We start from the raw sequence: 27,696 nt of genomic DNA on the forward strand, positions 1-27,696 counted from the left end.
GGCTGCCGTCTCATCATACAGGTGGATGCTGCACATTGGTGGTGGTTGAGGAGATTCCCCCTATTATATGTAAAAGTGCTTTGAGTACCCAGAAAAACGCTATATAAATGTAACAAATTATTATTAATTATTAAAGACGTAAAGACATACGTCAAGACCTTGAATTGGATCCTGTAATACACTGGTAACCAGCCTAATGAAGACAACAGCGGAGTAATACGATCAGTCTTCTTAGCCTTCATAAGCATTCTAGCCGCGGCATTTTGTACAAGTTGGAGACGTGCAACTTAAGTCTGACAGGTTCCAGAATAAATAACATTACAATAATCTATTCAGGAGAAGATAAAAGCATGGATGACTTTTTCTAAGTCGCTAGTTGACAGCATTGATTTTAACTTAGCTATTGCCCTCAGATAAAATAAACAATTCCGAACTACAGTTTTTATTTGACTGTCAAATTTTAGCGATAAATCAAAGATGACTTCCAGGTTTTTTACTCTGTCCTGCAAATGACAAGCCCATGGACCTAGTATGTCACTTTCCGCCTTGTTCAGTGCTGAACGACCAAAAATCATAATTTCCGTTTTATGTTCATTCAACTGAACAAGATTATCTGCCATCCAGACTTTAACTTAATCCAAACATCTACGGAGTGTAGCACAAGAATCAGTACAATTAGGTTTTAGAGGCAAGTAGATCTGTGTGTCATCCGCATATAAGTGATAAGAGATACCATATTTTAAAAAATGAATCCCAATGGGAGCATACTAGTAAGATGTTCCGGATGTGGCGAGAAATTACCAACTTCTGTTAATGCAGATGGCATTTACTATCTGATCTCACCAAGTGGGGTCCTTTACCAGACATTTTGTGATATGACCACTGCGGGTGGTGGCTGGACGCTGGTGGTCAACGTTCATGAAAACAACATGTATGGAAAGTGTACTGTTGGTGATCGCTGGTCTAGTGAGCAGGGCAGCAACGCAAACTGGTTTGATGGAGAAGGAACATGGGCAAACAGAGTCACATTTGGAACTCCAGATGCTGCTACAAGTGATGATTATAAGGTAATTTTTATTACATTCATCAATTAAAGCATGTTTATCTACAATATATATTGACAGTCTATTTCCTTTCTGTCATAGAATCCTGGATACTTTGAAATTGCGGCACAGGGTGTGTCTTTGTGGCATGTTCCTAATAATATGGTGATGGAAAACTGGAGCACTGCCTCCATCCTGAGATACCACACTGAAAATCGCTTCTTAACTCTACACAGAGGAAACCTTCTCAATTTATTCAAGGTCAGACAAACTTTGACAGCAGCTTTGAGTTTTAAACATTCAAAGAAATATAGGCTAAAGGCAAAAGCCTACAGTTTTTTTTTTTTTATTATTTTTTTCTTTATTTTCCCAGAAATTCCCTGTGAGGTTTGGAATCGGGACTTGCAACATTGATAATGGACCTGCTATTCCAATAGTGTATGATACTGGAAATATGGATTCTACAAAAAAACTGTATGGACCTAATACAAGAGGTACAGCAATTTGTTACAGTTATCATCGCTCTCACCTTCCCTGAACTCCATTTCCCATCATCCTTCCTGTTGCTCACCCACTCACGCTTAACAATTGCCTGCATCCTGGATTGTTTATACATTATTCCTCCATCGTCTCTCCTGATCCTCTGTGTCTCCTTCATCTCCTTAATCTCCTGTGTCTCCAGCATCTTCTCCTTCAGACTCCAACGACTCTCCACTCACTCTTCAGTTGCAGTTTTCCATAACCTCCTCCAACCACCTGCAAACCAAGAACTGTCAGTATTATTATTCAAGAAAACTCTCATATTCTTTTCTTTGTCGTTGCGAATCTCTGTTCCATTACACAATTCCTCTTGGGCCAATATTTTTAAAGAAAGTAGCTACATCGACGGACTGTCATAAAATCTGTGTATTATTCAGTGATTGTGATGTAGTCCTATTACAACATCATGTTGAGAACCAATCGCTTTAATGAATGAATGAATGCTGTGTGCATGGACCTATCATGATAGACCATCATCAATTATATATTGTGTTTTTTCAGCAATATTTGAGCCTGGATTCATCACATTCGGAGTCTTCAATTATGAAAAGGCAGCCATGGCACTTTGTTCGGGCGTTAAACCAACCAGTTGTCACACTGAACATGTGAGCTAAACAAATATTATGGATTATTTACAACAATGTTCATGAACAGCATTTGTGAAGTGCTGCTGATGACCACAGGCAATAATTAATGTGTATGGTGTTTGTAAATGATGGGAAAAATACATTTAAAAAAAAACTGTCGGATTAGCAATTTATTGGGAGGCTTCTTTTAATGCATATCTAACTTACTTTTAACTTCTCAATGTTCATGTTTTTTCCAACTGTTCACAAAAGGAAACGAATGTATAATGTTCAGATAAATCCAGTGGGTTGCCAATGCTGTTTAAACAATGGATTCAAAACCTACTTTAGTTTAAGTTACACTGAAAATATTCCATGAACATATTGCGTAACGTTTGGTTACATCTATTCTGCTAATAAAGCCTGTTATTACTATTTTGTCTTCATCGAGTTCCGCACTCGGCTGAGTCTTGACAACATCCCTGACTACAATACATCTGAAATTATAAGGATGCTGCATTAAACATTCAACATCTTTTGTTGTTAGGGAACATTTGAATAATAAATATTTAACCTTGCTTTTTAGTTTTGCTTTATGCTAAAATACCCATTTACTAATTAATAATACCCAATTACTAATTAATTTATGGTACAAAATGGCCAGAATTAGTGGCGGGTTGCTCCGTAAGAGTGGTGGGTGCACTGCCTGTGTTAGGGAAAACATTGGCTTAAGTCAATGCTTTACTCACGTGTCACAATCTTGTAATGTAAATGAATAGAAATTTGCATTTTAAGGCTTTTCCAAGCATGAATAAATGTGGTTTGTTTGTGGTTAATTTTATTAGTTAATAGGGATGCACCGATAGGATTTTTTTTTGGCTGATACCTGATACAGATTTTAACAAACAATTATTGGCTGATTCCGATATTTGTCACTTGCTCTCTTATTTGAAGTTTTGTCATTAAAATAGACAGTGTTTTGATCATTTTTTAAATTATCAAAGTTTAGAAACACATTCATTAAGTTATACTAGTTTATTGCTGCTGCTGCATCATAATAATTATACCATAATAATAATTTCTAATGAACATGGTGTCATGATCCCAACCTGTGTGCCCCTGTCATGATTTTTTTTTACTTCCTGTCCTAGTGCCATGTTTGTTGGTCATTGTAGTTTTTTTCATGTTGAATAGTTTACTGATTTCTCCCCAGGTGTATCTTGTTCTTTGGTATCTTGTGTTTCTCCTGTTCTCTGTCAGTTGTTGGAATGTGATGGTCCTTGTTCTCAGTTTTCATTTGTTCTTAGTTCTCTATGTTGCTTATTGTTTGTATACTTGTTTTTTGATTAAAACCACTGCACTTAGATCCATGCCTCAGCCTGTTCTCTCCGGACGTTACAGATCAACTGACCACTTACAATGGATCTAGGGGGAGGTTATCGGGACCCGGTGAGCATTCTCTGCTCTATTTCGCAAAACGGCCATCTCCTGCTTACTCTCTGCCACCTGCAAATAAACTACCAGTGCACTTGAGTTACCTGTGTTGTCTCCGTCTGTATGCTGACAGCTGTTACTTTAAGAGCTGCACGGATCCAAAATACTGTTACACAAGTGTTTTATTTCTCAACTGTTTAAATTCATTTAAGACATAACCTTGTTTACAAGGATACTTAACAAGACAGCCATTTTGATATACAGGTGGCTGGTCATATAATTAGAATATCATAAAGTTGATTTATTTCACTAATTCCATTCAAAAAGTGAAACTTGTATATTATATTCATTCATTACACACAGACTGATATATTTCAAATGTTTATTTCTTTTAATTTTGATGATTATAACTGACAACTAAGGAAAATCCCAAATTCAGTATCTCTGAAAATTAGAATATTACTTAAGACCAATACAAAGAAAGAATTTTTAGAAATCTTAGCCAAATGAAAAGTATGAACATGAAAAGTATGAGCATGTACAGCACTCAATACTTAGTTGGGGCTCCTTTTGCCTGAATTACTGCAGCAATGCAGCGTGGCATGGAGTCGATCAGTCTGTGGCACTGCTCAGGTGTTATGAGAGCCCAGGTTGCTCTAATAGTGGCCTTCAGCTCTTCTGCATTGTTGGGTCTGGCATATCACTTCTTCCTCTTCACAATACCCCATAGATTTTCTATGGGGTTAAGGTCAGGCGAGTTTGCTGGCCAATTAAGAACAGGGATACCATGGCTCTTAAAACAGGTACTGGTAGCTTTGGCACTGTGTGCAGGTGCCAAGTCATGTTGGAAAATGAAATCTGCATCTCCATAAAGTTGGTCAGCAGCAGGAAGCATGAAGTGCTCTAAAACTTCCTGGTATACGGCTGCGTTGACCTTGGACCTCAGAAATCACAGTGGACCAACACCAGCAAATGACATGGCACCCCAAACCATCACTGACTGTGGAAACTTTACACTGGACCTCAAGCAACATGGATTGTGTGCCTCTCCTCTCTTCCTCCAGACTCTGGGACCCTGATTTCCAAAGGAAATGCAAAATTTACTTTCCCATGTCTTGCATACGTCTGTGCGTAGTGGTTCTTGAAGCACTGACTCCAGCTGCAGTCCACTCTTTGTGAATCTCCCCCACATTTTTGAATGGGTTTTGTTTCACAATCCTCTCCAGGGTGCGGTTATCCCTATTGCTTGTACACTTTTTTCTACCACATCTTTTCCTTCCCTTCGCCTCTCTATTAATGTGCTTGGACACAGAGCTCTGTGAACAGCCAGCCTCTTTGTGTTTTGCCCTCCTTGTGCAAGGTGTCAGTGGTCGTCTTTTGGACAACTGTCAAGTCAACAGTCTTCCCCATGATTGTGTAGCCTACAGAACTAGACTGAGAGACGATTTAAAGGCCTTTGCAGGTGTTTTGAGTTAATTAGCTGATTAGAGTGTGGCACCAGGTGTCTTCAATATTGAACCTTTTCACAATATTCTAATTTTCTGAGATACTGAACTTGGGATTTTCCTTAGTTGTCAGTTATAATCATCAAAATTAAAAGAAATAAACATTTGAAATATATCAGTCTGTGTGTAATGAAAGAATATAATATACAAATTTCACTTTTTGAATGGAATTAGTGAAATAAATCAACTTTTTGATGATATTCTAATTATATGACCAGCACCTGTAATTTTGTGTGAATTAGAATACAATACACTGACGTCATGTGCCTGCTGGGTAGTTATTAGGGTACAGCACAACTCTTAAAGGATTAGTTTACTTTAAAATGAAAATTACCCCAAGATTTACTCAACCTCAAGCCATCCATGACTTTCTTCTTTCTGATGAACACAACTGAAGTTATATTAATAAATATCCTGACACGTTCAAACTTTATAATGGCAGTGAACGGTACCAAAGAGTAAGAAGCTGAAGAAAGTGCATCCATCCATCATAAACGTAATCCACACGGCTCCAGGGGTTAATAGAGGGGTTAATAAAGGCCTTCTGAAGCGAATCGATTCATTTGTGTAAGAAAAATATCCATATTTAACAAGTTATGAAGTAAAATAGCTTCCGCCAAAATATTGTAAATCTATACCTATACAGTAGGGCTGGACGATATGGCCAAAATTTATATCACGATATAATTCTTAATTTCGGTCGATACGATATAATTCCGAAATCGACATGAACTATATAATAGCCTCAGAAAAACTGCCAAGAACGGCCACAATGGATGTCTGTACCTACAAACGTCTGAAAAATGAATTTGCCAAATCTATGAAATCTCTTCCTATAAAACTATATAATATTTTAGAAATAAAAACAGTACAAATAAATTTATGTTCAGCTTTTATTTGTATTTAGCCTTCATACAAACATAAAAATAAACATAAGACTCACTCACTTTAGTAATATTAATATCTTTAACATTAAACTATAACGTAGGCTGATTTTATTATTCTTAAAGGGTCATGAAACCCCAAAACACTTTTTTTTGAGATGTAAACAGATATGTATAGGCTGCACATCATTGAAAACACTAAAGGTACTCAATGTTATTCATAAGTGAAAAATAGTTATTTTTGCATTTTTCATAGCAATTTCTGTCTTCCTGTTTGAAAAGTCCGAGCAACGTCACAAAATCTGACTTAATCGTGTACTTTCGGCCCAAGTATGGGCATGGTCGGGCATGGTCGAACATGCTGACGTAGACCGTTTCGAGCAGGTTTCTTTCTTTTACTGTCTATGGCAGGTTTCGAGCGAATCTCGACATATATATTCATGACATAAAGCTCATTTAATCCAATCACTGCGCATCTACCAGCACAAATGGAAAATATGTTCGCATGAGATCGCATTACAGCGGAGAATTCAAATGTCACAAAAGTGCTGTTCATTCACCTCTGCCTGCTCTAGCTGCGTTCAAATACGCAAGCCGCAGGCTGTTTCCCTCAGCACAGCACGTGTGTTGTTTGTATTTTGCTCGCGATGCGGTCAGAACAGGAGTTTGAATACGAACACATGAAAAATACGATTGTTTTTATGATATACAGGCAGAGCGCGCATATGCTCGGTTTCAGCGCGGAGCTCCTCGATGAGTTTAATAACACTAGCCACGTGACACAGAGCTCATACAGAATAAAGTATCCGTGTTTAAAGTTTTTATTTCACACATTCTCCTGCACCAAACATTAACCAGCACGGTGTAGTTATGCACACATATTTTCATCAAGTTGTGGAAGCTTGTTCCGTCGCATTTGCATCAGGTGTACTCATTCTGTAAAACTTGCCGCGTTCGCGTTTGATCTTAGCGTACAACTGCTGAGCACTGGGTGGTGGCTGCATGTCTCTGTGGTGTACGTCATCACGCAAATAGCCAATCGCGTTCTGCTCTTTCTAATGGCTGCGCCTCAAGTCAGTGATGCTGTAATGTATATATCGAAATACCGGAAATGTGTTTAAAAATCATATCACCGTTATCGGAAAAAAATTATATCGCGATATATATTGATATTGAATTATTGTCCAGCCCTACTATACAGTAGCATCTTTCATTCACTGGGGGTGGGGCACGCCCCCGTGCATGCCCCTGCCCCCAGCCTGATGACACTTCTTAGTCTTTCTGCATTTACATTTACTATTTTATTTATCCAAATCGACTTGAAAACAAGCGATTTATCCTAAGGAGGCAATTAGAGAAGAAGTGCTAGCAACACAAAGTTTCATCGTTCAGAACAGTACAAGTATTTTTGCCATCCCCATGGAATTATAAGGTTCTATCTGACATTTTTGTCAAAATTAAGTTATTCACATATTCTTACTCTATGACAACTTATACGATGTTTTTTTTTTTTTAATGTTGTGTACATTTTGGGACTTTTTATTTAGAAAACAAAAAGGTTCTATCTAGACAGTCGAATGGGATGCAAAAACTTTGAAGCTCAATGTCTCAAAACTGCTCATAATTCAGACAGAACCTTATAATTCCAAGGGGATGAAATTATTCCTGGCAAAATGAAGCTTTCTGAAACAGTACGTCAGGCTTGATACAAATTATAGTCAAATCTTTTCTGCCATCTGGTGGTTAAAAAGAAGATGAAGCGTGGTGTCCTGTTTCAGCAGCAGGTTTTGCATCTGATTCTTCGTGGTGTCTTTGACTGCATGGAAGCCATAACATTTATTAAAGCTATTATTATTATATATATATATATATATATATATATATATATATATATATATATATATATATATATATATATATTGTTATTTATAAACTTGTTTTAACGTTGTATTGTGTTTATGAACTGACAAATTGTTGTCCTGTTTAGAATTATTAAAGCAAATTGTTTAGGAAGAATATCAAATTATTTTTCTCAATAATGGACATATGCTTTCAGTGGAAAATGCACAAGCTCAATGAATCATGTTGCAATATAGTCCATTTTGTTGCATTCGGAAATATGTCAGAAGCTGCCTCTGTACTGTTTGTGTGACTGTTTTTTTTTTTTTTTAAATTGGTTCAACATTTCTAACGTAAAACTTAATAGTGGAAACGTGTCATTAAAGTAAAAAGTTAACACAAATTACTTTCATTGTCTTTTTTAAATGCGGCATAAATCTAACATTTGGAGTCCTTTTAGGCCTACTACAAAAATACAAACACAAAAAACTATATCAGTTAAACACAAATTGTGAGATATTTGTGTTTGATTCACTAAAAAGTACCGAGTCATTTGAGTCCTTTTGGTAATCGAACAACAGTGGTGGCGCTGTGTTTGATTCATTCAAAAGAACCGAGTCATTTGAGTCATTTTGGTAATCGAACAACAGTGGTGGCGCTGTGTTTGATTCATTCAAAAGAACCGAGTCATTTGAGTCATTTTGGTAATCGAACAACAGTGGTGGCGCTGTGTTTGATTCATTCAAAAGAACCCGTTCATAAGAGTCATTCGTTCGGGAATCGGACTTAACTAGTCGGACAGTCCGTTCCCACAGTAGTAGCGGTGTTGTGTGGTGGTGCAGATGAATAACAATTGCGACTGAAAGAGACTCTGTCTGTGTATTTAGTAGCCTACAATATTCCATTCATTTCGAGGGAAGAATTCACGTGTGAGAAATGTGCAGCTGACGCTGGTGATGTGACCTCTTGTGGTTAATTGGGAAGTTTCAGACGTGTGTACGATATTGACATTGGATCAGGAGGACGTTAAAGCTGTGGGTCCTTTGACCATCATCTGCTCACAGAAAGAAATATTCACATACGTTAGCAGAGTTATTACAGAGAGATTAATTTCGTTGCGTGATGGGGAATGGGCTCTGCACCGAGAAAGCAGGTTCTCCCAGGTAAAATTACCATTTATTATTATTATTATTATTATTTATATATTTTATAATATTTATTATTTTATGTTTTTAAAGAAACGACACGTAACGCCAATGACAATTTAAAATATCCATTTAGACATTCATTTTAATTAACTTTTTTTAACTACTGTATGAAATATTTTCTGTCACTGTTTGTCAGATTAATTAGGTTAATCTATAATGTTTTCTTCTGACGTAAATTTCCCTGTAATCCAATTTAAAGGAGTGTGCACTTCAGTGTGATTAGAGAAAAGCTAAACAACACACTGAAACCGTTCACAGATAAACTGTTCTATCAGTTTGTATTGCTGCTTATACGATATGTTAAATATACTGTAAAATATTTTCATTTACATTACGGTGAATCCATTTTCGATCATATAAGCGAGATATATTCAAAGGCGTATAATAAATATACGCCTATATTTTAATTCATAGTGGTAACAGAAAAGATAGTGTCACTGTATTCATTTGTAAAATGTTGATGAAGAAAGATAAAATGGTACTTTTTTCATTCTCACAGTAGACGAGTCTCTCAGCAGTGACTTATCATCATCTTCCTCACCACCTTCATCGTTAAATAATTCTGCTGTACCCATGATCATCATCACGGCTCCATCTCGAGAAAACCTTTTGGAAAGGCCAGTGAGTCTGAAAATAGAGGAAGCTAATAAAGAGGCGCGGCCCACGAGAAGTCCTGTGTTTGTTGGTCGAGGTCGTTTTGTCACGGGCACAGCTTGATTTAATGAGGTATGAAATGAAAAAGTCAGTTATTCTAGTCATGGGGGTAAATGTTACTGAGCTAATGACTATTTCCACATAAAGTTATCTTTCCCTCAGGGGCGCTGTGAGTTTCGGAAGTCAGAAATCTCAACTGAGCGGCACTCAAATCGCAGGACTTTCTTTTTTTTTTTTTTTTACGACACACACGTCATATTCATTTCAAGGATTACTGGTACATTTCCAAGGAAATCCGCCTCCAGCTTCCATATAAATCCTCAAATCTTGACGCTTGGCACATATCCTAACCATCCTAACCCTAAAAGTAGGCTACGTGTTGTCTGAGTGCTTTTTTATTATTATTTAGAAAGCTGGATAGTATCTAAACTAGACCAGACGTCCCTGTTTTCGGTTTTTGGTGCTCCGTCCCCGACTGGAGCTGTCCCCGGAAATGTCCCCGTTTTACAGCTTGTTTAAAATAACCCGCAAATATATTGCAAAAAATCCCGACCAAAATCAGCCTGTTGGTTATCGGAGCAATCGTGTAGTGATTATATTCACCAACAGAGGGGGCTGTGCAGATACACTGATACACTTGATATTACTCACCCTCATGCCGTTCCACACCTATAAGTCCTTCATTAATCTTCGGAACACAAATTAAGATATTTTAGTTGAAATCCGATGGCTCAGTGAGGCCTGCATAGACAGCAATGATTTCCTCTCTAAGGATCCATAAAGGTACTAAAAACATATTTAAATCAGTTCATGTGAGTACAGTGGTTCAATATTAATATTATAAAGCGACAAGAATATTTTTGGTGAGCCAAAAAAAACAAAATAACGACTTATTTAGTGATGGCCGATTTCAAAACACTGCTTGAAGCTTCGGAGCATTATGAATCAGCGTGTCGAATCAGTGGTTCGGAGCGCCAAAGTCACGTGATTTCAGCAGTTTGGCGGTTTGACACACGATCCGAATCATGATTTGACATGCTGATTCATTATGCTCCGAATCTTCCTGAAGCAGTGTTTTGAAATCGGCCATCACTAAATAAGTCGTTATTTTGTTTTTTTGGTGCATCAAAAATATTCTCGTCGCTTTATAATATTAATATTGAACCACTGTACTCACATGAACTGATTTAAATATGTTTTTAGTACATCTTGAGAGAGGAAATGTCATTGCTCCCTATGAAGGCCTCACAGAGCCATCGGATTTCAACAAAAATATCTTAATTTGTGTTCTGAAGATTAACAAAGGTCTTACGGGTGTGGAACGGCATGAGGGTGAGTAATTAATGACAGAATTTTCATTTTTGGGTGAACTAACCCTTGAAGAACGTAAACTGGACTAGAGCAGATAGCGCCATTATCATAAATTATCAATTATAAATTATCAACTTTAAAGGTAATAACATACTAACTATTCATGTTAAATTAAAGTAATACGGTTATGTGTTTTATTACAGGGCTTCAACATGGTGCGGGATTGTTTTGGACAATTTTAAACGTTCTCAGTCACAACGCAGCAATTTCCACACACACGTCTTAACTAAATCACATGGTGAAGGAACACTCAGATATGAATAAATTAAAAAAAATTATAATAAAATAATAATAATACACTTGCAACTTGGTGTTTAAAATTAGTCTAAAATACAACATAATAGTTAAAATTAGTTAAGTTAAAAGGTTGTAATTTCTGTACAGTGAAAATATTAAATTCAATAATAAATGTTACAAATATTTGTTAAATGCGATTTTATTTATCTTATCTTATATTTATGTTGTTTTATTTTTGTAATGTGATTTTGTAAAGTTGTACTTTTGTTATAACACAATAGGCATATTGTTTTGAACTGGTTTTATTACTATAGTGTAGTAGTTTTTTTGGTGAATTGTGTTAAAACCAGACCAAAAATCCTAATAATAAATTAAATCCTAATAATTATTAATGTAGGCTAATAATATAGGGAACCCAGAACGATTAAAAAACAAAAACATTCAAAATTATATTGTCCCCATTTTTTAATAGATAATAACAAATTAGATTTCTGTGATATTTTGACCACTCAAATATGAAATGTCCACAGTTTCCATTTCAGAAATCTGGTCACCTTAATCTAAACCAAACCATAATAATAGAAATGACAATCTTTAATAACATTTGTTTGATAATACACTGTGAAGACTTTGAAATAACATTATTATTAACATTGTTATGTCTGCTACCCTCCATGCATTTTATAAACCTTACTTAAATTACCACCCATCCCTTGGCATTATTATTTAAACAACAAAAAGATCATGAGGTAATACAAAAAATACAATACAGACAAGCCCTCTCGATCACTAATATCACTAATCAATTTAAAAAATACTCTGTCGCTTTTTTATTCAGTATTATAGGGTTAATGTATTGCCTGATCTCATATGTGTATATATATATATATATATATATATATATATATATATATATATATATATATATATATATATATAATCTTTTAACAGATTTACATTTGTGTTGTGCGAGAACATAAACTCACTGAACGCTGACAGTTGTCCATATGGACGGTTAAATGGGCGACTGTAAACTTTCACGGAGTTGCCCTTCCTCTTTCTACTTGAGATGTCCTAGATTTGCTCTCTTTTGTGAAAACATGGCATTAAGGTGTGATGTGTTACATTAATCAATGATCCGGACGAATCTGGAGTGATTGGAGATGGAAAGCACAGCAGAAACAGATCTAGAGCCGTTAAAGCTGAAATCTTTAAAAACAAACAAGACGTTTGTAATTCCGCACAGAGAACGGGTAAGACCGGCTGTCTTTTACATATAAGCTGTATTTGTATTATAAAACAAGAGATACGTGAAGATTTATTGCAGTGTTTGTGCGTGATGTGTGTAGCTGGGGAAATGCAGGAGTGTGAAGGAGTATGAGAAGATGAATCGGATTGGAGAGGGAACATATGGAATCGTGTGTGAGTCTCCAGCAGGACTGATAATGGTCATATATAACGAAAATATTTATATCTGTAATGTGTCATCCATAAATATCATTATTAATCAAACAGCTATTTAGATTTCTTGATTAATTGATTGTGGTTTTACAGACCGAGCACGTGATACAAGGACAAATGAAATTGTTGCTCTGAAGAAAGTGCGAATGGATAAAGAGAAAGATGGTCAGTTTGATACTTCAAAGAGAAAATAGTTCATCCCCAAAATGAATATTTTGTCATAATTTATTTACTCTCCTGTCGTTTCAGACCTGTATGATTTTCGTTTTCCATGGTACACAAAAAAAGATGTAATGTTTACTTGGGCTACTGCTCTTTTCCATTCAATGAAATTGGATGACCATATTGCACCCATCTGAAAGTAATTTATTCAAAAGAAGAAACTGCTCAGAAACTTCAGTGGTTCTTGCACGTATTCAAGTCAATTTATTCACAATACATAGCTTCAGCTTTACAGAGTAGATTACTACATGTGATATCTATTGAGAGAAAATATATTTCTTGGATCTAGTAAGAACTCTAGCTGCTGCATTTTTATTTATTTATAGAGCTTGCAGAATATCGACTTAATAATGCAATACAATAATCTTGACGTTATGAACACATTATTAATAGTTCCTCTATAATGTGATTATCAAATTAAATTGCTATCAAACATCCAGGTTCTTAGCTATAGAAGATGCTGTAATGATACAACCATCAAGCGACAAAATATATTCTAGCATTTTCCCCCGGTTTCACAGACAAGGCTTAAGCTAGTCCTAGACTAAAATGCATGTTTGAACTGCTTTAACTGAAAGCAATTTGTACTGACATATCTTAAAATTGTTTTGTCTCAAGATGCACACCAGTAATTTTTTTTCTAGGGTATGTTCATAAAAGCTACTTAAATATCCTAATTGAAATAAGGCTTAATCCTGGCTTAGCCTAAGCCCTGTCTGTGAAACCAGGCCTTTATGTTTACAGCTGAAAATCTCCCCAGGGGAAGCACATACAGTGAAAAAAGCAGAGGACCAAATACTGATCCCTGTGGCACTCAGTTGTACTTGGGCCGACATCTCTTTGTTAGCACAAATAATTTATGAGTATCTAAAACGGGTGCAAAACTCAGTTCCTAGAGGACCACAGCCCTGGACCAGGATTGAAAACCACTGATGTAAAGCATGCTAATTCTGAAGCCAGTGCAGCAAAATATTGCTAAGATCTTACACTGTTAGATGGGAGATGGAACACAGTTTCTAGGGCTGGGTAAAAAAATATCGATTTCTCGATTTTAATCGATTCTCATTTTTACGAACCGATATCGATTCTTAGTTCCCAAGAATCGATTAGTCTAGTCTGTTTTCAGTTGATAAATGAGCAGAATATGTAGCGCCTCCCATCCAAAAAATTGCAATAATGTTTGCGCTTTGTTACTTTTGATATGAAGCAAAGTCTCAGATTTCAAATGACGTCCATCTTATTATGAGATTCAAAAAATAAGTATCGTTTTGGCGCTGTTTAATTTGACGTGACCGATCGCTTTAATGCCTCAGTTAAAGAGAAGAGGCAGCATGAGCGCATGTGAACATCCTCTCCTCTGCTTTAATACCAGTTACTGCGCAAAATAAACATGAATGAACATCTGAAGGTATGTTAAAAGATACAGTGCAACAAAAATATGTCAATAAAACAGCTTTTTCACACACATTCACGTCACATTTACCTCAGAAAAACATATTCAGTGACCATAAACCCATTAGTCAGCTAGAAAAATGAACTCTAGAAAGCAATATTCTGATAAATAGCTATGCACTGTTACATATTCATTATAATTTTTAATGTTCTTCAATATTTAATGCATGTATGACAGCCGTGATTTAAATGTTTATATTTCAAAAGAACGAATTGGAGTAGAAATATGATTATGTAATTCTAAATTTTATTTATAATAAAAACATCATTGAGTGTAATTTAAGTGTTTGTATATAAATAAGTTAATTTAACCTTCAATATTATTATAGTAGTACCAACTGACTCCCATGTGTAGTTTACAGCATTATACAGCTAGAATATTTGCCATGTACTGTAACTGAAATACTACATCCAAAATAATCGATATCGAATCGAATCAAATCGAAAGCATGTGAATAGTCATCAAATCGAATCGTGAAAATTGTCGATCCAGCCCTGGTCTCTACTAGGATGAGGCATGAATCCTAACAGCATTTCTTCTCTGATGCTGTTTCTGAGCAAAAATAAGCTTTTTGAGTTTTAACTTTAACTTTTTTCTAATATTTTTGATATAAGTGGGAGGTTTGACTTATGATTAACTAGTTCTCCAGGATCAAGTTGTGGTTTCTTGGTAAGGGGTTTGATGCTGCGTTCACACCATGTTTGTAATTACCGTAGGCTTGAGATGACAACACGTGACGTTCTGTTCAGAGCTGTTCACGTCCTCGGACTGGGAGTTATGTGTTTCTATGGTGACACGTGCCATATGGGTTTCTTTTATGATGCTTTTTGTCCTTGTTGGAGCTTGATTGAACCATTGTCCATTCACTCTTATTGTATGAAAAAGAGCAGCTTGGACATTAAGCTAAATTTCTCTTTTTGTGTTTCATGGAAAAAGTACAGGTTTGAAATTGCATGGGGTTTAGTAAATGATACACATTAAGTGTAAAATGCACCAATTATTTCACACATTTAAATTTAGCCATCAGCTACGGAGTTACAATATCAATATTACAACACTTATTTTGTTTATTTTTGTTTAGGGATTCCCATCAGCAGTTTAAGGGAAATTAACTTGCTGATCAGACTGAGACACCCAAACATTGTAGAGCTGAAAGAGGTGGTGGTGGGAAGCCATTTAGAGAGGTGAATACTGTACATTCACAGATATAAACACAGACTTGTATGAAATTTATTTGTAATTAAGTCTTGTTGTACCATGTCTTATTTAATTATACCTTATTATTTTTAACATCAGCCTCTTTCTGGTGATGAGTTACTGTGAGCAAGATCTGGCCAGTCTGCTAGAGAACATGCAGTCACCTTTCTCTGAAGCTCAGGTGCGTTTGATCAGTGACCTCTCCTTCATTCACTGAAATGATGTGTCATCAGAATCAGAATAGGTTTTCAAAGACGTGGTTAGAATTTGACTTGGCAGTTGCAGATACTGGAGAGAGGCAAAATAAGAAGTATAAGGGAGAAGTTATACTTAAAACGCATACAGATTTAGAAAGAAGCAACAGTGCGAGTTCATGACCAAACGCATCTTTATAAAAGTTCTCAATGCTGTTGCAGATAAAATATAATGTGGATAACATTTAATAAATATCTTTAATCACTCAACCCCTTTAGCTAAACCACTTTACTTAAACATCCATCTCGCACATCCGTCATATTTGTAGTCTTTTTAACACTTTTTATTTGTTTTTTCTCGCACATTGAGTAAAATTAAGTTGTCTTTCATGTCTTCTTGTGCTTGAATATTTAAAGGTGCAATATGTAAGATTTTTGCAGTAAAATATAAACGAACTTAAAATATCCCAAAAGTTTCCAACTATTTGAAAATTGTGAGAAAATTGCAATTTTAACCAAGACTCCGGGACGTGTGAGGAGTCGCCTGTCAATGTCGTCATACCCGCCATATCCTCGGTTTCCGGTTTTATTTTGTAGAAACCATGGAAACACCAAGACGCTTTAATATATTACATGTTTTAATAGACAAGGGAACAACTGTTTGGTTACGTTTATAGACAGAAAACTAATTGCTATAGCTCAACACGTTTAGTCTTATTGTTTAAATCTAATTTTCTTGATTTTTTTTTTTTTTTTTTTTTTTTTGCGAGTACCATGCTTTACCATGCCTCAGAGAAAAACACTATTTTGTCAAGTAGCTAACATAGCATAATCAGATGCAGCTTTATTTTTAGTAACAGTAATACAGAATTTTCTCCATCATACAATATGTTTTAAAATGAATTGCATGCCATTTATCAACACAAGCCATCCAGCATTTAATAAAATCGATCTATCTTACTGTAGTGTGTAACAAGCGTCTCACAGCAGCCGCCGAGCGAACGCATGGAGTAACGTTATAACATCATTTTCAACACACTCAAATGTATCTAATATGATAAACAGAGCTGTGTTACCTCATAATCATGACCGGAAAAGCGGAAGCAGCACCGGCGACTGTGACATAATAAAAGTGCCACTTCTCGCAGCGTGTGTTGCACAATCGCATAAAAAAAAAAAAAAAACTTAAGTAAAGAAAAATAATCGAAACATCTGAGTGTACATCAAAGAGGGGCTTTAAATCACAATCATATAAATATATCATGTGAATTCACCCTTTACATGAAATACGGCCCTAACTGAATCACTGTAAAAACTTGTGCGAACTACCGCTGTGACGTCTTATGCAGACTGGGAAGCGGCAACGTCAGTATGGCGGCAGGAAACCCCAAATATGGTCATGACAAGTGAAATCACAAAATCATTTTCTAAATACACACCTACTACAGTTGCACAGTTTAGTTGTCCAGAGCGTTATTCATGCTGACACCGGGCGGTCCTTATTGTCGAGCCCTGCTGTATTTTGTACAAATTTCATTTTGTTTTGGCAAGTATTTAATTATTTTACCCAAAGAAAAACATTGGATTATGCAACAGACATTATACTGCTCAGTTCTTTCACGCAGTTAATTAATAAACCATCAGTTTGTTATATCAGCCTTTTCCATGCTACAGCTTTTATGCCGATGGTTGTTATGTAATTATCACAAAGCAGGTGATAATTAAAGGTGCTAAAGAGGATCTTTTCGTCAACTGAGAAACCAAAGACTGTTACTGAGTTTTTTAAATGAGCGCATGCGTAAGAACAACCCCCCTCCTTCACAGCTCATTTCAAGGGAACGTCTCCTAAAACTCGTAAACACTCGTATTGGAACACGAGTGTTTACCACCGGCATTCGCTGTATCGTGTTAGTGGATTCATTATGTCGGACTCACCGCAGGTAACTCATAATCTGCAGCTGTTACTCCTGTCTCCTGACAAAAACATTGCATGCAGTGCCTGTGGAGTGTGGAAAGTTACTGGAGCGCACAGCCGCGCACGTCTCTCACAAGGAACGTCATGGCAGTGATTGACAAGCCAGAGGGCCAATCGTTTACGCGATGATCGCGTAAACGATTGGCTGATGTTTTTAAGGCCCTACCTCGTGCACAGATGGTGTATATTAATATTATTCCTTTCAGTGCACCTAATAAATAGTCTTTTATCAGTTAGTAAAGACAGTTTCAAGTAATATTGCAAAAATGTATAAAACAAAACATCCTCTTTAACACCTTTAAGAATATTTTCACATCAGTTTTAAAATCCTGTTTTGATGTAGGATGGAAGCCATGGAATTTAATATGTGTTTTATAAATGAGGCCCCTACTTTGATTAACTACCTGTACATCGTTTTTCGGATCTCCAACAAATTGTGACCATCTTCAGACCATGCTAGTTAAAACTTATGAGATTTTTGATTGGTCAAACAGTTTGCATGTGATGCATCAATGTTGTGAACACCTAACAAGATGTTTGGTACAGTTACCATTGGAAATGAGATCTCTGATTGAATGAATTCATAGTGGATCTGGCACTGTTGCCTTTGGTCCCAGAATTGATCTTTTCTTTGCTTTTCACAGGTGAAGTGTATAGTTCTTCAGCTACTTAAAGGACTGGCATATTTACATCACAACTTCATTCTTCACAGGTCAGAGCGTGTTAATTAATTCATGTACAGTAACATATTTCAGGTTTATTTCTTCAACTGCACAGTGAACACTGAGTGGATCATTTTCTTTTCCACATTTAAGAGCCCCTGTTACTCAGTGTACAGTACCTGTCAAGTTGGGAAACATGACAAATTTTTTAAAGGTGCCATCGAACGTTTTTTATTTTTTTTTACAAGATGTAACATAAGTCTAAGGTGTCCCCTGAATGTGTCTGGGAAGTTTCAGCTCAAAATACCCCATAGATTTTTTTTTAATGCATTTTTTTAACTGCCTATTTTGGGGCATCATTAAATATGTGCCGATTCATGCTGCGGCCCCTTTAAATTCTCGTGCTCTCCACCCACGGAGCTCGCGCTTGCCTTGAACAGCATAAACAAAGTTTACACAGCTAATATAACCCTCAAAATGGATCTTTACAAAGTGTTCGTCATGCATGCTGCATGCATACATCGGATTATGTGAGTATTGTATTTATTTGGATGTTTACATTTGATTCTGAATGAGTTTGATAGTGCTCCGTGGCTAAAGCTAACATTACACACTGTTGGAGAGATTTATAAAGAATTAAGTTGTTTATGAATTATACAGACTGCAAGTGTTTAAAAATGAAAATATCGACAGCTCTCTTGTCTCCGTGAATACAGTAAGAAACAATGATAACGTTAACCACATTTAACAGTACATTAGCAACATGCTAACGAAACATTTGGAAAGACAGTTTACAAATATCATGTTATCATGGATCATGTCAGTTATTATCGCTCCATCTGCCATTTTTCGCTGTTTTCATTGCTTGCTTACCTAGTCTGATGCTTCATCTGTGCACAGATCCAGACGTTAATACTGGCTGCCCTTGTCTAATGCCTTGAACATGGGCTGGCATATGCAAATATTGGGGGCGTACATATTAATGATCCCGACTGTTACGTAACTGTTGGTGTTATGTTGAGATTCGCCTGTTTTTCGGAGGTCTTTTAAACGAATGAGATTTATATAAGAAGGAGGAAACAATGGAGTTTGAGACTCACTGTATGTCATTTCCTTGTACTGAACTCTTGTTATTCAACTATGCCATTGCCAAGATAAATTCAATTTTTAATTCTAGGGCACCTTTAATGCTTTTTAAAGAAGTCTCTTATGTTCACCAAGGCTGCATTTATTTAATAAAAAATACAGTCAAAACAGGAATATTGTTTTCTATTTTTCTATTTTCAATTTTTTCTGTTTTGAATGTATTGTAAAATATTATTTATTCTTGTGATCAAATCTGCATTTTCAGCGTCATTACTCCAGTCTTCAGTGTCACATGATCCTTCAGAAATCATTCTAATATGATGATTTGATATAATTTCTGATTATTTTCAATCTTAAAAAGTTTTTGCTGCTAAATGATTTTCTATAAACAATACCATTTAAACATTTGTGGTAAAATAAAGAGAGAGAGAAGTTAATACTTTTATTCATCAAGGATGCATTAAATTGATCAAAAGTGACAGTTGATATTTGTAATGTTACAAAAGATTTCTGTTTAATAAATGCTGTTAGTTAAAAACATTCTATTTATTAAAGAATCCTGAAAAAGTATCACAGTTTCCACAAAAATATGAAGCAGCAAATCATCATATTAGAATGATTTCTGAAGGGTCATGTGATACTGAAGACTGGAGTAATGATGCTGAACACTCAGCTTTGTTCACAGGAATAAAATACATTTTACAATATATTCACATAGAAGACGGTTTAAATTTTAAACTTTAAATTTGTAACATTATTTCGCAATATTACTCTTTTTACTGTATTTTTGATAGGGTAAATGCAGAAGAGACTTCTTTCAAAAACATTAAAAAATTGTCATGTTTCCAAACTTTTGACTTTTATATACTGATTATCAGTTATAAATAATAATGATGAATGTCATTATTTCTCATGTTGATGCTGGTGATTTTTATTAAAGGGATTTGAAGGTGTCCAATCTACTGATGACAGACAAGGGCTGCGTTAAGATAGGTGAGTGGATATAAATAAACTGACATTTTCTGAGAATAGTGAGAATTTAAAGGGGAAATGTGATTTAATTGGCATGAATAATGTGAAAATGCTCTTGCGAGTAGGCTGATTATCTTTATATATAGCATGATTTCTTTCATGCTTTTGGGTGAACTATGACCTGGACACGTTCTTGGCAGGTTTTATGAGATTCACCCACATAGACTTCTGTCAGTGATGGATGTCTGACTGTTTTTCCACAGCTGACTTTGGTCTGGCGCGTGTTTATGGTATCCCTTTACAGCCCATGACTCCTCGAGTAGTCACTTTGTGGTAAGCAGTTAAACTAATTAGTCTCTCTATCATCCTGCTAATCCTTCAAATCTCTCTTTCCATCACTGACTATGTTTTCTTTACAGGTATCGAGCACCAGAGCTCCTCCTAGGGACCAAAACTCAGACGACTGCCCTGGACATGTGGTGAGAACTGGACGAACATTGCTAGAACAAAAGCTGCTTTTCCACCATTGGGCCGAACTGTTCTCATTGCGTAACCGTTCCATTCCGTGCCGATCTGGTGCCAGCTGGTACGGTTATGGTTTCTTTTTCCACTGTGGGGCTGATAACGGCCGCTCTTTTGAATTTTAATGAATGGATTGAATTTAATCCTGATTGGCGACATCACTTCACGGATTCTACCAGCACAGTCTGTAATCGTGCCGTGCCATACCAGGCTCAAGTGGAAACACAACTGGAACCGTTCCTTACCTTTCTAGGAACCGTCCGGCTCGACAAAGTAAAAGCGGCTAAAGTCTTATGTAATCAGATTACCTTTTCAGATATTAGTCAAGAGACAGAGTGGAAAGACAGAGAAGGAACTTGTAAGACATAAGCTTTTTGGTCATGTGTCTGTGGATAGACAGCAGTCAGTGGAACTGATAATAGTTTCTGAGTACAAAATAGCAAAAAAATAAATCCGCAATAATAGGGAAAAGAAAATAAATGTTGATGTGAAAAAATCAGAAAGTGTAATAAATATTTTAACAGCTTTGATATTATTACTCCTGTTATTATAACAGTGCACCTCTATTATTGTCATTATACTACAATTATAAGAATACTTATATCACAATATCACAGTAATGAAGCAAATTAAATTTATATAATCAGATATCATCTTGTGTTTTGCATTAAGGTTATTGTGGCGACTCTTGGGCTGTTTTGCATTAACGAGCGCGAATGACCTGAGTGATTTTTTGAAGAGATCGTTCAAAGGCGAATTTTGTTCATGATGTGAATGTCTTTCTGTGGTATGTACGTGTGTGTGACCCTGTTGACGCATTGTATTAAAGGGTTAGTTCACCCAAAAATGAAAAGTATGTATCACTATCATGTCGTTCCACACCCCTAAGGCCTTCGTTCATCTTCGGAACACAAATTAAGATTGTTTTGATAAAATCCGATGCCTCAGTGAGGCCTGCATTGACAGCATGATAATTACACTTACAGATGCCCAGAAAGGTACTAAAAACATATTTAAAACAGTTCATGTGACTGCAGTGGTTCAACATTAATGTTATGAAGTGACAAGAATACATTTTGTGCGGCAAAATTTTTTTTAAAAATAACGACTTTATTCAACAATATCTAGTAATGGACGATTTCAAAACACTGATTTACAATTTTTTTGTTTCGAATCAGTGGTTCGGAGCACCAGTCACATGATTTCAGTAAATGAGGCTTCATTCTGTAATAAGTGTGTCGAAATTTCAATAGTTCACCACTAGGGGGCGTGACTTTGGCAGTTTGATATGCGATCCGAACCACGGATTCGATTCGTAAAGCATTGAAGCTTCATGAAGCAGTGTTTTGAAATCGTCCATCATTAGATATTGTTGAATAAAGTCGTTATTTTGTTTTTTTTAGCGCACAAAAAGTATTCTCGACGCTTCATAACAGTAAAGTTGAACCACTGTAGTCACATGGACTGATTTAAATACATTTTTAGTAGCTTTCTGGGCATCTGAAAGTGTTAATATATTGCTGGCAATAGAGGCCTCACTGAGCCATCAGATTTCATCAACAATATCTTAATTTGTGTTCTGAAGATGAACGAAGGTCTTACGGTGTGGAACGACATGAGGGTGAGTAATTTGACAATTTTAATTTTTGGGTGAACTATCACTTTAAGATGTCTCAGCTGATCTGATTGCAGGTGGTCAGCACTAAATACATGGAGATGTGTCAGAGACATGTGACCACCTGCTGCCTACTCACCTGTCAGTCAACCAGGGGTGTGAAGTATCGAATCACAAATTGATAATGAACATTGATATTTTATGTGCAACAATAACTCTCTTAGTGTTCATTAAAGGGATAGTTCAACCAAAAATGTGAATTATAATATAATCCACACGACTCCACTGGGTTAATAAAGGCCTTCTAAAGCAAAGTGATGGGTTTTTGTAAGAAAAATTTCCATATTGAAAACTTTATAAAGTAAAAAAGAGTGACCTCTGACCCAACGCAATGACAAACGCGGAAGCGCAGAGGAGAGAGCAAAACAAAACTCCGGTCATGAATTAAAAGTCCAAAAAGATAATTTATAAAGAGAAATGTCGGAGGATTTCAAAATAAGAGAAGAGGAGCTTGAATTTGTTGCACAGCCCTATTTGAACCGTGAGAGACGTCTAAGCTTACGATACTCCTACATCCTGCGTCATACATCACTTCAGAGGATTACTCATTTAGCACGAGTCGACTTGTACAGTGTGTGTACGGTTGCCTGCGGGACATCCCCTTAAAATCTAATTAGAGAGAGTCACACAAGACACATTTAAGTCGCATGTTACTTCCAAGTGTAAATGGTGATTTGTCTTGTCTGGCCACTTGTGATCGGATTACACAAGAGAGATCTAAATACTGAATGTAAACAGGTGTGTGTGTGTGAGAGAGAGAGAGAGAGACTCGGATAAATTACTTTTGACAGCAGAAATACCCTTTCCATCAAAACAAAATGTAGCGTCATCACTTTTGTGGAGAGTGACACATTAAAGTTATTAGAGGTTGAGCTACAAATAATCTTACTCGGCCTCTTTGAAGTCTAGTCTTGCTCTGTTGTTTTCCATCAATTCAATGTGACACTGATATCACAAAAACATCTATAAGAGCTCTTTTAGTCTTGTCCAGCACTATGTTGTGTGTTCTTGGACTCCCACTAACCAGAGCTGGACCTTTTCAGTGCTTCATGAACAGATGTCTATGTTCTCCTCTTGCAGGGCCGTCGGCTGCATCTTTGCTGAGCTTCTTGCCCATAAACCGCTTCTGCCTGGAGCTTCAGAGATCCAGCAGGTGGATTTGATTGTACAGCTGTTGGGAACACCCAATGAGAGCATCTGGCCGGTACTGAGTGTAGCTTCAAAATGAGATCCATAAATAAAGAACGGGTGTTTTATCTGAGTCAAGATGTGAAAGAATACCTGAAACTCTGATGAACGTTGACACTACAAGCTAAATGCTTAGTTTCTTGTGGATTTTAGGGATTCTCGCGTCTGCCGCTGGTTGGGCAGTACAGTCTGAGGAAACAGCCCTACAACAACTTAAAGAACAAGTTCACCTGGTTATCAGAAGCTGGTTTGAGACTGCTCAACCTTCTGTTCATGTACAACCCACAGCGCAGGTACAGGAAACACACCTTTTATTTTATATATATATATATATATATATATATATATATATATATATATATATATATGAGAGAGAGAGATAGAGGGAAAACTATTTTATTGTGCCTTGTGTATTTTCATTGCTGCCACATACACGTTAAATCTTTTCTCGTAAATAACGAGATGTTATGTTGTAAAAATGACATATCGTCTTAAAAACTACATATTTTCACATAATAACGAGATATGGCGTTAAAATTATTTTTTTTTCTCATTAAAACGCTATTTTCTCGTAATAAAGAGATGTTACATTGTAAAAATGACATTTTCTCGTAAAAACGAGATATTAAAGTGAGTTTTTCTAATTTTTCTCATAACAGAGATGTTGTCATAACATCTTTTCTTGTAATAACAAGATATGCCGTAAAAACAACATATGCCGTAAAAATGACATTTTCTCGTAATAACGAGATAACGAAATAATTTTTCTCATTAAAACGACATCATCTTGTAATAGAGATGTTATGTCATAAAAACGACATCTTTTCTCGTAATAACAAGATATGTCGTAAAAACGGCATTTTCTCATAACGAGATGCCAGTAAAACGAGTTTTCTTGTTAAAACCACATATTTTCTCGTAATAACGAGATATGACGTTAAAATTAATTTTTTTTTCTCATTAAAACGCCATTTTCTCGTAATAAAGAGATGTTATGTTGTAAAAATGACATTTTCTCGTAAAAACTACATATTTTCAAGTTATAACGAGATATTAAAGTGAGTTTTTCTCACTTTTCTCGTAATAGAGATGTTGTCATAACATCTTTTCTTGTAATAACAAGATATGCCGTAAAAACAACATAAGCCGTAAAAATGACATTTTCTCGTAATAACGAGATAACAAAATAATTTTTCTCATTAAAACGACATCATCTGGTAATAAAGAGATGTTGTCATAAAAACGACATCTTTTCTCGTAATAACAAGATATGTCGTAAAAACGAGATGCCGTTAAAACGACAGTTTTCTTGTTAAAACCACATATTTTCTCGTAACAAAGACGTATGTCATTAAAACTACATATTTCGTACCTGTAACGTTATTACGAGAAGTAGTTTTAACAAGAAAAATGTAATTTTTACGTCATAACATCTCGTTATTATGTGAAAAAATGCAGTTTTTACAACATATCTCGTTATTACGATATGATTGGGTGGAAAAAAATATGCATGTGGCAGCAATGCACCACTGTATTTATTTATTTATTTATTTAGATATGTATTTTAAATGTTACATAGCTTGAATCTAATTGACAAACCGATGTTTATGGTCCCTGTGACTAAAAAACACATATATCATGCTATTTAATATTGCACTGTTTCTTATAGAGCCACAGCTAAGGATTGTTTAGAAAGTTCCTACTTCAAGGAAAAGCCCTTGCGTAAGTACAGGCTTGTTCAGTTTTAGTTTTACACATTTCTCTATATTGAGATGCTGTTTTTAAGCGGATTTTGCTGTGATGTTTTCTCCATGTTTTACTCCGCAGCGTGTGAACCAGAGCTGATGCCCACATTTCCTCACCATAGAAACAAACGGGTCGGTTCTGTGAATGAAAGCCAGTCCAAAAGAAGCAAAGTATGATGAACTCTGCCTGATGAGTGACGGCAGTCACAGATGATATCGCAAATGAGCTTTACTTTCCAAATGGGAAATATGTGTTCTTATACTGTAAGATATTTTGCAAATAACATGTTCAAACTTAGACATCAGATACATTGTAAATAATACAGTTAAATCATAGTTAAGTTAAATGATGCTGTAGCATTTTTTTTGTACAAAGATTCTGTTTTGAATACAATGTAATGTCACTTATGTTATTCATTTTGTTGGGTTGATTGTGGGCTTAACCTGCTTAGTATTTTTTGTTGATTTGTGAAATGGAAGATTTCATGACAAATTTATTGTTGATTAACCAACAGCCTAGAATGAGCTTGAAAAAGTATGATTTGAAAAGCATGGTTAAGTATATGAGACACGATGGCGCCAGCATCTGATGATGTATGCATCTGCTGTCAGATTCCTCACTGATTTATGAATTTCAAATCAGTGCTTTTCTAGAAATATACAGTTCCCTCCATTAATATTGGCACCCTTGGTAAATATGAGCAAAGGTGGCTGTGAAAATGTCTGCATTGTTTATCCTTTTGATCTTTCATTAAAAAAATGTACAAAATTTTAATAATTCTTGGCAACAGTTCTTTTAACCCTTGATGGAGTGTGTAGCTTTTCATATAACATGCTAGAAACATAATCACTGTAATAATGATCCATCCATAGAATCTCAAGCATTTGCCTATTAAAATCAAAACGACTTTTTTTGGCTGGGCAGTGTTTGTGTGTGTGTGTTTGTGTGTGTGTGTGTGTGTGTGTGTGTAAATATATATATATATATATATATATATATATATATATATATATATATATATATATATATATATATATATAATATATATATATATATATATATACATATATATGTGACGTTTATATTGCACTTTTCTCAGCACTTTACATTTGATAAATTCAGCACAATATCATTATCAGCATGTCAATTTTGTGAAATATTAAAATTAGTTAAAAGTACCACATAAAATTAATACCTGCATACTGCATAGGTACGCCGCATTTAAAGGAATATTTCACCCCAAACTAAAAATTCTGTCATCATGTACTCATGATTTTGATTCATCTTAGAAACACAAAACGAGATATTTTAATGAAATCTGAGAATACTTGTTTAATTTCAAGTCCAGGTAACCAAAACTTGAAAGATACAAAAAGATAAAATGAAGATACGATCACAAATTTGAGCTTTTATTTACATATAAAAGAATGCCTTCTCACACACACAGAGAAAAGCTTGTGCATGCATCACACACTACAACAAACCTCACTGGTTTTCATTGTGCACACACAAGCTTCCTGTTTACCAAATGTAATGTACTCTATGCATGCGTGTATATGTAAATAAAAGAGTAATGTCTTCACACTGAGTTTACAGCTCCAAAAACATTTATTAATTAACAGCTCAAAGTTTCAACTGTCAGGTCTTCATCAGGAATAAAATTAAATCTGTTCATCATATACATCAATCATATCTCTTCACAAGACTTGGATTAAACCGCTCGATTCATAAGGATTCGTTTTACGACACCTTTAGAACCTTTTTGGAACAGTACAGTTACCTGGACTTCTCAGGTGTCAATAAAATATCTTGTGTTTAGAAGATTCACCAAAGTCTTATGGGTTTAAAACAACAGAATTTTCATTTTTGGGCGAACTAACCCTTTAATTCTTGTATATTTACTTCACAGCATTCTCCATTTTTGTCTGATACATACACAGCATATTCAGAGAAAATTATCCTTTGATTAAATCAAAATTGTTAATGTAACAACTACTGTTAGAAATCAAGTGTATCCATTTTAAGCAGATTGGATTGGCTGAAGTAAACACAGCTGCACAAA

At 35.6% G+C, this 27,696-nt stretch overlaps 1 protein-coding gene and 1 long non-coding RNA gene across 4 annotated transcripts; one reads left to right on the forward strand and one right to left on the reverse strand.

Annotated features, from left to right (window-relative positions):
* On the reverse strand, positions 1-9,636 carry LOC125247133. Its single transcript, XR_007180020.1, has 3 exons — positions 9,502-9,636; positions 1,573-1,799; positions 1-60 (listed from the first exon to the last, which is right to left on the reverse strand). It is a non-coding gene; the product is annotated as an uncharacterized LOC125247133 (long non-coding RNA).
* On the forward strand, positions 9,608-26,012 carry cdk10 (cyclin-dependent kinase 10). 3 transcript variants are annotated; one of them, XM_048158314.1, is made up of 13 exons: positions 9,608-9,745; positions 12,631-12,703; positions 12,836-12,907; positions 15,499-15,601; positions 15,714-15,795; positions 18,428-18,495; positions 20,472-20,524; positions 20,767-20,836; positions 20,923-20,982; positions 23,781-23,904; positions 24,042-24,181; positions 25,558-25,610; positions 25,716-26,012. In XM_048158314.1, the coding sequence occupies exons 2-13, from the start codon at positions 12,667-12,669 to the stop codon at positions 25,808-25,810; spliced, it is 957 nt and encodes a 318-aa protein (XP_048014271.1). In that variant the 5' UTR covers positions 9,608-9,745; positions 12,631-12,666; the 3' UTR covers positions 25,811-26,012. The 3 variants fall into 3 exon arrangements, with proteins under 3 accessions (XP_048014271.1, XP_048014268.1, XP_048014272.1); XM_048158311.1 differs by lacking the exon at positions 9,608-9,745 and adding an exon at positions 12,264-12,534; XM_048158315.1 differs by lacking the exon at positions 9,608-9,745 and having other exon boundaries at positions 12,645-12,729.
* Positions 26,013-27,696: the final 1,684 nt, after the last annotated feature.

This window comes from Megalobrama amblycephala, linkage group LG15 (assembly GCF_018812025.1).
Source record: "Megalobrama amblycephala isolate DHTTF-2021 linkage group LG15, ASM1881202v1, whole genome shotgun sequence".
Taxonomy (NCBI): domain Eukaryota; kingdom Metazoa; phylum Chordata; class Actinopteri; order Cypriniformes; family Xenocyprididae; genus Megalobrama; species Megalobrama amblycephala.

Bases quoted from the DNA above. Each gene is read 5' to 3' on its own strand.
- cdk10 (XM_048158311.1), top strand. From the start codon at position 12,445: ATGGAAAGCACAGCAGAAACAGATCTAGAGCCGTTAAAGCTGAAATCT. The intron at 12,535-12,630 runs GTAAGACCGGCT...TGATGTGTGTAG, and splicing joins TAATTCCGCACAGAGAACGG to CTGGGGAAATGCAGGAGTGT. The intron at 12,908-15,498 runs GTCAGTTTGATA...ATTTTTGTTTAG, and splicing joins AATGGATAAAGAGAAAGATG to GGATTCCCATCAGCAGTTTA.